The sequence below is a fragment of the Platalea leucorodia genome (assembly GCF_965183815.1).
Source record: "Platalea leucorodia genome assembly, chromosome: 10".
Taxonomy (NCBI): domain Eukaryota; kingdom Metazoa; phylum Chordata; class Aves; order Pelecaniformes; family Threskiornithidae; genus Platalea; species Platalea leucorodia.
Genome location: NC_138832.1, coordinates 2,985,003 through 2,997,075, shown reverse-complemented (window position 1 = coordinate 2,997,075; position 12,073 = coordinate 2,985,003). Strand labels below are relative to the sequence as shown.

The window sequence follows — 12,073 nt, the reverse complement described above, 5'->3', positions numbered from 1 at the left end:
ATAATTCTGAAAGAAAAAAATGCAAGTACTACCAAAATTTGCAGATACCATAAAGAATGTTTTATGACGAGTCTTGAGGACAGTTAACTAATACATAAAACGTCTAATACATGTAAAATATTTAGTTCATTAACTTAGTACGATAAAACAGCATGAGTTAAGTCAAATATTGAAAAGAAACAGAGACCCTATAAAGGAGCAGCTCGGAAGAGAACTTAAAGCCTTGGGTTGTTTGCCAGTTGAATGCCATTTCCCAATATAACGCTGCAGTAAAGATCTACCGCAATCTTTGAAAGGCGGATATGACAAAATTATATTTAAAAGTATATTGCTTGCATACATAAAATCAAACACTCTTCTGGAATGCATACATTAAAAAGAATGAGATTGCACTGAAATTAGGCAAATATACACCAGTAAATACACTAAATTATTGTACTTGGTGTAATTAAGGTAAATACTTGATCATAATCTATATTTAGAAAACAGTGAACAGATGTTTGATAACAAAATGTTCTTTAGAAAACGCAAGCAAAATAAGATTGAGGGGCTGAAAGCTGAAGTCTGCAAAGTTCAACCTGAAAATAACACCCACATTTTTAATAGCAGTTGCTGAATCACAGAAAAATTCAGGTGGAAGGGACCTCTGGAGGTTATCTAGTCCAACCACCTGCTCAGAGGAGGGCTAATTTGAAAGTTAGAGCAGGTACAGAAAACTACTAAGAATCAACAATTTCTATGAATTGCAGTACAAACTACATAGCTTTAAAAAACATATGCTTCATCCTAAACACAAAGTATTTGCCTAAAATCAGGGTAAAAATCTGTGATAGGGTCTCTGAATTTATGTCTATGAGGTTAATTAACGTTCATAAAGGGGAGAACAAGCAACATTTGTTTGGCTTTTGTTGGAAAAAAAATTAGCCTGAGTTGTGCTGACATTCTTTGGTAAGATACAGACAAATTTTTTGTTTAGAGAATGTTTGTTCATGCAGTTTAATGCATGCATCAAAAGCATCTAGGACAGGTTTAAAGATCTTTGACATAATCAGGAAAGATAATCAGACAACCAACTTCTAGTAGAGCTAGCGAACTCTTTCTACTCAATGAAAAATTAACCAATGGCTACAATTTATGAACCAAATTCCAAACTTATTCTTCCTCCGTTATTGCAGTGTTCTTCCCCCCAGGGTAGCCTCGGCACTATAGCATGACCAAATCCAAATTCAGTTAAGTTAGTCTGGTGGGGATTCATTTTCAGAGCAAAAATGAGAGCTAGTCTACCTTGAAGCTAGAGCTATACTTCAAAACGAAGTCAACAGAGAGCTCAAACATTTGCAATACTCTGATCTAACATGCCTTTTTTGCACATTATCATCAATGCATTTTGATGGGACATTGCACCTCAAAATCAGGATGTTTCTGTAGCTTTCTGCATTCTTTTATAGTTTCCCTACTTATTTTAGTGAGGGTGACATCGTGAGGGATGAGAAAACTCAGTAGAATAAAGTACCTTCACAAGCATAAATGGACAGGTATAAAACTTCTCTAAAACTAGAAAATAAAGATCAATGTTCTTACAAGCAGTATGACAAGATACTATTTACAGATAAACAAGTGACTGCTTATTCATCCTAACATTTACATGGTATGTAAATAATAATACCCAACATCGCAGTTCATCTGTTTGGCTTAAATTTTGAATCTCATCTTCACACTCACACAGAGAAAGAATAAAACCTAAAAGCTAAAAAAGCTGCTTCCTGATTAGATCGAAGAGTCTGGCACTCAGATACATACAGTACATCCTAGTAAGAAGATTCATAAGCAGTGTCTATATTAAACTAAGGTTACATAGCAATGCCCCCTATTTAGAAGGAAGTTCACCTTGAGTGGAAGCTTTAAGTTATGCACACAAGGCATGTTAATTTTGCACAAAATAAATCTTCAGGTTGAAGACATTCCTCACTTAATGTGCCTAATGCATAGCCTTGACTGCCACTTTTACACTGACTAAATTAGATATCTAAAATTTATATCATTCATAAAACAAGGAGTATCTGAAAGGATCCGAGATTTAGACTTCTATTAGTTATGCCTTTCAATTCATATTTTAGCTTACAGTTAAGACTGCAGTTCTGGTTGAGGTGAGACATTTCTGCTTTCACACATTAGGATCAATTTTCCTCAGATTTAGTAACAGCAAAACTGTCTCCCTCTGAATGATTTTGTTTTATCTACTCTTTCTTGTGCTGTTTAATACACTGTAAAAAGATCTTAATAGATGACTATCAAAGAGCCCAGATCTGACAACAACATAAGGCAAAGACAAAACTTGATTTGTAGCTGACCTGAAGAACTAACTAAACAGTTTTCCTCTTGGAATGTCTTGGAGTTTTTGCTAAAAGACAAATTGTTTTTAAGTTGTAAAAAGGAGGACAGCTTTGGGAGTGGAGTTGAAGAATTGGAAAAAAAAAGAACCAAACTGTTGCTGGCAGAGGAGGACTCAATTTCATCTGCAAAAGCAGTGAAATGAATGACAGAGATGGAGGCAGCAATTCAAAATTACACTATTTTCACCTAGACCACGGGGAAAAATCAAACTCACACAAACAAAGCGCAATATCAGCTGAAGGGCGGAATCAGAATCCAAACTTTTTATACTGTAGAGAAGTTCTTTTTGCTTAGTCTGTAAATCAAAAACAGCCTAGTGCTATAAACACCTTGTAAGAGGAAGCTTAATAAAGATACATAAATAATTAAATGCCTACATAGGAATTTTTAAACCAAGAAAAGAGAAAAAGGACCTTTGTTTTGCACTGCAAAAATGCATAAAGGACAAAATTTCTAAAAGGAATAAAGCTGAATATTATAAATTAAGGATAATAGTGTAAAATACAAAGACTGATATTTACCAGCCTTAGTTCTTTTTTTCCAAGAACTAAAATGAAATTGAAGGGGGGTGGGAGAAAAGAGCTTGCAGAACGTTACTATTCCAGCAAGCCTTTTAAATTAAATGTGTTCTATGATTGGTCTGCTGTGAGCTTCCACGGCAAACTGCCCGCACAGGACAGAGGCAGGCGATGGAGCCCTGTAGACTGGAGGCAGGACCAGTTTAAGGTGCTTACGACATTACAGCTTTAGCTAAGCTTTCTCCTTGCTCTCCCTCCTGCAGTACTTTCATTTCTCTGTTTTGCTTCATTCCAAGACAGCCCTACCTGTTCTCTAACCTCTCTATGTATTCCAATAACACTATTTTGTCTCACCAATATTTTTATCCACTCACAAGAGAAGAAGCTCACTGTAAATATTTCTAAAACTAATTCCCACTCAGTCTTTCTGTAGCTGTGTGTCACCTCTTGTCTTACTTCAGGGGCAGACACTGTCAGAGACTATTACTATTTGTATATTAGGTAGCACTACAGACCAGATAAATTAATTCTATGTACCTGTGGACTGTACTATATCGCAATTAATTAATTAATGTCAGCGATGATAATATTATTACCCTTATTTGTTCCATATTTGGTTTGTTTAATGTTATGAATATTTCATGTTAATCACTAAACAACTTTCATATAATTGGCTCCTCTTTAAGTGAAGAAGCCACAGTACAGGTTCTGGATATATTTGTATGTATTGTAAGAACTTGTCCCTGAAAAATTCTTGATCATTCATATTTTAATCTGTAATAAACTGTTAGCAGTAGTTAAGCTGTTTCCACTGTGGCTTTGTTCTTTTGTTTAACTCTTGCATGGTGGTAGATAACCAGACATGAAATTGTCTACTCAAAAGCAAAGTGGATTATTTTTAACTTCACACTGCCCTTCAAGCTATCCAGGCATATGAGGATAACCAAAGTCCAAAAATCTTCCCGTCACTCCCAGAGAAAGAGAATATGCAACGAACAGAGAGGTAATGCTAAAACAGTTTTCCCGGTGAAGTAAAAGCTTTGCAATGGTTTTACTATTGCAATTTTTAAGCAACAGTTTGACGAGGACTCAGAGAAGATAACCACTCCTACCTGTTGCACAATGGTTGTTAGTTCCAGGCACAGTTGAACAATGTTGTTTTTCAGCAGTGAGTATTCTGTCACGCTGACAAATGGAGACCTGTGACAAAGGAAGGACAGGTTCCTACAGCATTAAGGATTATAACTCCTGTTTACAGTATAAGCATATATACGTAATATAGAGATCGGTTCTACACCACAGAAATGTAACACACCTGATTATGACAATCTCCAGCAGCAAGTTACACAACTTTTGTAAAATATGCCTTTGAAACAAGAAACAATGTAGGCAGGAAGGATGTAAACTGGATTTTGGCCAGAACATCAGAAGTTATCGTTCTTGTGCAAAGTGGAAATAGGAGCTCCCAAATGATTGTAAGTAGTTCAGATCTCCTTTGTGCGGCTCATTAAAAAGACAGCATTTCTAGTATGACATCACTCTTCAGCAGCAGTTAGCACCTTAATTCAGAGAGCAAAGTAAAGCTTACTTCGTCACTAACAGCTTCCTGCACACTTGGATTTTCTTCAGGCTTTCCAAATTCTGGCTGAATCTGACCCCATTTGAATTTATAAGAACTGACAAGGTCGTAGCCGGAGAGAATATGACTGCTGGCATTAGGTTAGGAAGATGTCACCAGGATTATACAAATCCTGTAAAGGAGGGTGATTCATTCACTGTGATGTCTAAGGTGCCATTTATACATTCAAGAGCATTCAGATTCAAGATAAAGCTATCCGTTGCTATAACTCCAAAGAGAAACAAAACTTAAATGCTCTGATGCTATTTTATGTTTTGGCTTCTGTCTTTTGACAGTCAAAGTTTTAACTACACCTATTCAGAGAGATACTTCTAATAAAATTCTCAGTTCGTAAATAAAAGCAGTGGTTGACTGTCGATCATTAACCAACACCACAACCGTACTTAATACACCAATCTTACTCTTGATAAAAACTCTAATAAGAAAATTTAATTTTCAGTCTTGCAAGTACTATAATTTGAGTATTCTTAATTGATTTGCCCAACTCCAGCTTTTTTTGTGTCTTTTTAACGGCTGAAGGACAGTTCAAACTCCACAATCTTTACTTCGTCACCCTTCCTTCTGAAATTACCGATGACATTACCACTTGTGGCAGTGAGATGTCAGCTTGGAATAGCACAAAACTATTCATTTCGCACAAAATACTATCAGACTGAAAAGAATCAGAAAAAGTCACTTAAGAAAACTTGAACACCCTCCTGACAGAAAAGGGTACTGCATTTTGCCTGCAATATTTGAGAAATTTGCAAAACAAAATTTAGAGCTGGCATTCCAGAACTGTCATTTTAATATTAGAATAAAAGAGTACAAGAGAAAAAGAAAGAACAAATATAAAGCAACGCAAAGAATTATTCTCATGCATAAAGGATCAAGGAATAGTAAGTTACCTGTCCAGCCAGGCTAGTAAGTTCTTGGCAGCACCAATCAGGTCAACTACAGAGGTAAGAAAATCATTTGGCAGTCGTCTGGAGGCCCTGCCATCGTAATGGCCGCTCCTCCTTCTACCCGTTATAAAGTTCTGAAGATTTTTGGCTGAGGCATTCAGCTTGTGAGACAGAGTTCTCAGGTTTTCGGTCTCCAAACCATAATTCTGAGGGGAAAGAAGATACACAGTTAAGTGTCTTGTCAGCTACACGACCAGAACTGTGGGGTTAACACTCAATGGTATTGGCGGAAAGGATAGGGTAGTTATGGATGGCTGGTGTCAGACGAGCCACCAGGCTACTTTGTTTAGAACACACAGGATGCATCCATCCTGTTAGCACAACCTCTGCTGTCATCAACGCTCACAATGCTACAGTCCCCAAAGCCGTTGGTCCCACTAAGTCACTGAGGGGAAGGCAAAAAGACTCCCCATGTGCTGGGGCTCAAGGTCTTTCTCACTTTCAAAAAGTGCGGATGAGTCAGTCCACTATCCCCTACTTGCTGCGGTTCAGTCTTAACCAACCACTGGGTGTTTATGTTACCTCTGAGAGCAGGTCCTTAGCAGTCCCACCGCTCTGGATCGCACTCAGATTTGTGTTAGTCCATCTACTAACTTGTAATAACTTAGCCTCAGCAGAACTTCCCTTTCACTTATGCTGCGAATAAGGTATAAAATTTTATATGGCCTTGGTGACAGGCTTTTACAGGAAAATTCTTTCCTGAACCGTGCTATTGTTGGTGAGCAGCTGTCCCGTATGTAACGGAATCTGGGAACAGTCAAATCAGGTCAGAGCAAAGACATGGTACTCCTGTTTCCAACGACTGCGTAGGGAAGAATCTGAGCGCAGAGCAGGCATGTAGGAACAGCTGTTAGTGGCTCAGAGACTTCAGCTAGTGACGGTGTCTTCAGATTTAACAGTTCCTAATGGATTTTCTTCAATTGTTCTAATTCTGATGGGGGGGGGGGGGGGGGGGGGGAGTTTGAATCGAAGCAAAATTTTCCACACACAAGTCCCTCTTCCCTTCATCCACATTCCTTCATCCATGCCTCTGTCCTTTTATCACCAAGCCAATTCCCCCCTTACACCCAGGTAACAAGCACAAAGATGTCTCAGCTCACATACTTTAAATAATTCACTCAGATTTATATAGAAAATCTCAAACAGACTGAATTGAACGCAGATTTCTTGCTGCCACAACACCATGTAGCATATGAAAGAATTTAATGAGCATTTAAACAAAATCAACTTTCAGAGTATGAACTGATTGCCCACTACTAATTTCAACTATGCATAAGTTACAGAGGATAACTGATCATGAATATCACATGTTAATTTTTCTGCCTAAACTTCTTCATCAAAATAGAGAATAAAGAACCGCAAACACTACACAACGCATTGACTAATAACAAGCTTATCAAACGGGATCGTATGGAAGGCAAACAAATTATAAACAAATGCTTGGTAAAGTCGTTTCGACCACTCTCAGCTGGTACTTAGGACCCTGCCTTCTCCGCCAGCCATTCTCCCTCTCAAAGTTCACTCTGAAAAATAAGTCAAGCCCCCTGCCCCCAGCTTGGAGGGCAACCAACAAGCAATGGAAACACTTTGCTATCTTAGCTTGCTGCAAAGAACTTAGATTTTAAAATAATTTTAGATACTAGGGACAGAATTAGTTTCATTGTTATACACACATCATGCCTAAAGCATCACAATCAGCCAGTGAGGTTCGGAAGCATCCAGTTTAAGACTGAATAGTGAAACAAATGAAAGCTACATTGGTTTAGATACAGACAAGAACAATTCTCTTCATTTTTCCAGAACAAATACTGTACAGTTAGCAACAGCATCACTAAATTAAGTCATTCTATTTTGGAAAAATTTAAAGTTAAAAAGCAAGTTGTATTTGATAATAGTATGCTATCTGTTTAATATTTGCGGCTAATCTTTCTTTTATTAAAGCACTGAAGGAATTGCTTCCCCTGCTCTACTTTTCTCTCAACTACTCGTGCCAAGGTGAGGAGTAAGCGGGTGTACTGGGACGCCCCTGCCAGCCAGCAACCAGCCAGCAACCAGCCAGCAACCAGCCAGCAACCAGCCAGCAACCAGCCAGGCAGAAACCTGCGCCGTTTCCCCTCAGAAAGAGTTTGACTTTGTACACGCAACAACACATCGCAAGGATGATAAACCAGATCCTCCTGGTTTTATTTCCAAGTCCAACCTTGCTAATCCCTCTGGAAACAAGCGGAAAATGTTTCTTCCAATAATTCATTATTGCAGAAAAGCTCTGGAAACCTGTCAGTTTACTTTCAAGAAAAGCCAAGCAGGAAAGAAAACAGTTTGACCAGTGAATCTATAAAAGCCAGTACACCTTCACCAGAGAGTAAATGCCTGAATTTTGAAGGAAGCATGATAGATACTAGCAGTGGAGTCAACTGGAGCCATCTTCTCAAGTCCCTGGAAAACACACAGAATTGAACAGAAAATGCGTTTGAGGAAATCCACCTAGCAAGTTCTTTGTTTTATCTTAAAGTTTATTAATTAACATGATGATGACAACCTCAATTAATATCCATACAAAGTTTAAACTATAGCAAAGCATAGCTAAAATATGTCCATAAAGATAATCAGGAGATGAAAGAACATTTTTCAGCACAGTAAAAATGCTGATGCAAGTTATTGGGTTAGCTGAGACTTCGCAAGACACAATAAAGGGAAAAAGATAAAAACATTACAAAAATGACAGTGAATCAATACCTCCGTAGAAGACAGAGAAATTGTATTGCTCTAAGTTTAAGCTCGCCTCAAATCCGAGATCTTCATTTTTAAATGAAACAAGTATAAATTAGGAAAAAGAGTGGTTAAATATAATCCTTGCAAGTACCACCTCCGAGCACCTCATCCTAATTTACTGCACCACAGCTCACCTCTGTCAGCTGCACGCGTTTCTCCCTCCACTGCCACCGCCCGCGCCACCCCTTTGCCAGGCTGAATTCGGAGGCCAGGAAGCCCCGCAAGCCCCGCTGCGGCAGCGCGTTAGAAAACCACTGAAGGAAGCTACGGCCCCTTTCGGGCTTCCCTAGTCAGCAACCAAGGTGATGGGATATAGGAGACTCTTCCAGAGGAGAAAAGAGCAAACAAGTGGGTACACACACAAATTTGAACTGCATTGATTTTGATTCAGTGAAGGTGCTTGAAAACACGGATGGAAGAGTTGCGGTTTGTGATGATGAGTGAGTAGGTGGGTAGCCTCCTTCTGTATACATGACACTGCAAGTATCCAGATCCATTCTAATTCCTGCAGGCATCTCATCTGCATGATGCTAACCGAGATACTCTCAAACCTGCCAGACTAAATCATTATCACAGCTACCATACCAGACTTCAGTTTTCACAGCCGTATATTCTGCTCTGACTGTGTTAAATATGTGCTGTTACTGTGAGACACACCACACAAATGATGCTCCTGAGCCTGTAAAATTCTGTCTCCTGGCAGGTGATTTCTTTCTTGCACGGTAAATCTTAGATATAATTTCTGGTTTAAAAAGAAAGGAAGAAAAAAAAAGAAAAAAAAAAATCTCTAAAAGGGACAAGAGGGTGCCATTAGCATAGACAGGATTATTTTTCATACCAACAGTAGGGGAAAAAAAACCAAGCGAGGTTTGCTCCACTCCCTGGTTTTGTTTCATGATGCTTAAGGTTGTTGCATAGTTGTTTTTATCAAAATTACTCTATTAGTGGAAATGGACATACGTGTTTAGAGAATGAATATTAACTATTAAAGTGACCCCAAATGCTGTCTTTCTAGAATAACTACACAGCCATACAGTTTGTCAAATCATCACGAAATCTGGACCATGAAACTGCTTAGTGAGAACAGAAAGTAGACTAAAGCCGACTACGCCCCATGTCAGTAGAACAGGCCTGGCAGGTATATTGCAGGGTAACTGCTGGAGGAAAGGGCCAAAGTAACAGCAAACCTTGAACACAGGAAGATGTGACTGGTAAATCTATAAATGTTTACTTAGGCTCCTTCACATAAAAGCACTGTTCAAACAGTAAAGAAAATCTCTATATCCACCGAGTGTAACGTATGCTAGCATTATTACCTTCACACACAAAAAGAGTTACATAGAGATTATCTGATACGTTCAGTGACAGACCGATTCAGTAGTATATCCTAGCTTGGAGCTCAGCAACGCCCTATTCAGCGACAGGAGTTGGAAACAAGGATTTCAAGAGGTAGAAATTAAACACAAATGTGAGATCAGAGCCAGACAAGCTTGTTATAGAAGAATATCATTAGCAGTAATGCCAGGATGAAGCTACGCTTAAAGTGACACCTGGTAGCGAGATGTACAACTGACTTAGGTTTAAGGATAAGTCTGCTTGCTGTCTGTAAAACACAGTTTTCAATTTTAGCAATTTTATTCTCTAATTCTCCAATTTTCAAACTATCAGTGAGGATTCCTGCCGCCCCCCTAGTTCCCCTCTGCTGTTCAGTTTGAGACGCCTGTTTCGGTGATCCTCGTGATTAGGGTTATTGTAGGGTGGCGAGAGGGAAGAGACAGGACAGATCGCCTCCAGGGCTTTTGCAGTTGATTGGGTTTTTTTTTGAAATACAGAAAAAACAGGTGGCTGCTGTCAGAAACGCTAGAATTCAGAAGACAGGAGAGAATACCAGGTTTTTTTGAACAACCTGAAATAGACTGTTGTTTTTACTAGTGCAGAGTGGAAGATATGGACATGGTTTAGTGGTGGACTTGGCAGTGCTGGGTTAACGGTTGGACTCGATGAGCTTAAGGGTCTTTTCCAACGTTAACGATTCTATGATTCTATGATATGGTGTAGAGACAAGTTGTTGAATATTCCATATAGTTAAAAAATGCATACTGGAAATTGAAAAATAGGAAATCTGCATCCAGACAGATATTTCTTCCTTTTTATATCATAAATCCAAAATGCAGAAATAGCTAAATACACTGTGACAATGAACCCTTCCGCTCTGTGTCTGTATTACAATTCCAGCTAAAAACTCCGTTTTGTACGTAAGTTCTGGTATGAGGTTCCATTTTTAAAAGATGGGGAAAATTGAGTAAATTTTTTACCCATCTGACAATATAACACCTGTGTTCCTTTCATATTCAAAGAAGTCGAATGAAAACAATCTTCAGCTATGGCTTAGGGTGTTTTCATCTTATTGCATGCATGGAATAACATCACAAATTAATATTTTATGCTAATAAAGCTATCTGTGAAAATTTTAGCTAATAAGATAAAATAGGCCAAATTATTGTACCAAACATTAAGATAAAAATAACAAGTACAATGGAAAAAAATGATAAGTGCTAATCGATTTTTTGTGAACACTAACACCTGGAGATCAAAAGCAGAGCAAGAAATACCTGCGATATAAGAAGTTTATTTCTTCTGTGGAAAAAACCCCAGCATTATATACTTAAAGGTATTAATATAATGAAATTGTTTTGCTATAACGTGACATACAGAGGTAAAACAATGTATGCACATTGAAATTTATTTGACACAGAATACAATATTAGCTAAATAGTTTATATTGCCTAAGCAATGACTTTAACTTACCTTAAAAACAGATTGATTTTTAATTACAGTAGTTTTTCTTGATGTTGTCATTCATATAAGTAGTTGCTGTAATATATGTATAAATATGTATAAACACACGGATGCATATACAGCTTTTTCTGTAGGTGATATTTTAAGAACGTTACAATTTTCACTGAACTGTAAGGTTCAGAGAAATAAAAGTGCAGAGCAGTAGATCTGACTGAGGAGATTAAAGGAAACAAGCCTGACTAAAATTCAAGCATCTTACATGAAATTCACCCTGTTAAGGCATTTAAAATGCCACAACCTAAATACTGTGCTACAGTCCCTTTTTGTGTTTCAAGCTTAAAGAACCCCCACAATTTACCAGTACGGCTACTCTGGTAGGCACAGCTGCAGGCCCTGGTTTCAGACGACAGCAGCAACAGCTCAGGACCGTTAGCAAACCCAGGCCGCAGATGTGCCTTTGCCCCGCGAGTGCCACCCTGCCCCTAACCCGCGCGAAGGCCCTTCGCACAGCAGGCTGCTCCCCCTCCCAGCCCACCCGAAAGCAGCACATCTGGACTCACGGCACGCTCCACTCCCCCTCTGGGCTCGGTTTCCCAGTTGCTTTAAGCTGACATATTTGTGAACTGCCACAGAAGGATGCTGCCATGCCCTCTTCCCCACTCTCAGCACCATTGTAAAGTGAGCAGGACTAGGAAATTAACTTAAAAGCTCAATCTTCAGGCACATCTTCCCCACTACGGACTGGTTTTCGACCCATTCTCAGATTACACATAAATTGACTTAAAGTTCTTGTGGGCTTGCGACACCTGATGCAGCTCTGCGGGGATGCTCGGCCCCTCCTCTGCTGGGAAGGCAGATCTGCTCCCTTCCAGGCTGCCTGCTCGCCCCGCAGCCCTCCGGCTCCCCAGGGACGCGCGCTCGCGTGCTCGCCCTGCGACGGCACTGGACCTCTCCCCACCCGTCTCCCTGGGGCACGGTTGCAGCGCGGGGCTCCGAGATGACTAGGA

The 12,073-nt window shown here is 39.3% G+C and overlaps 1 protein-coding gene across 1 annotated transcript in view; it reads right to left on the bottom strand.

The window, feature by feature from the left end:
- Nucleotides 1-12,073, bottom strand: part of LOC309595686 (connector enhancer of kinase suppressor of ras 2-like) — a gene marked incomplete at its 5' end in the record, with an annotated part of 209,411 nt that overhangs the window by 105,342 nt on the left and 91,996 nt on the right. Inside the window, 2 exons of the mRNA XM_082322943.1 lie at nucleotides 4,025-4,112; nucleotides 5,439-5,641. Coding sequence (XP_082179069.1) covers nucleotides 4,025-4,112; nucleotides 5,439-5,641 — 291 coding nt within the window. The remainder of the gene's footprint in view (nucleotides 1-4,024; nucleotides 4,113-5,438; nucleotides 5,642-12,073) is intronic.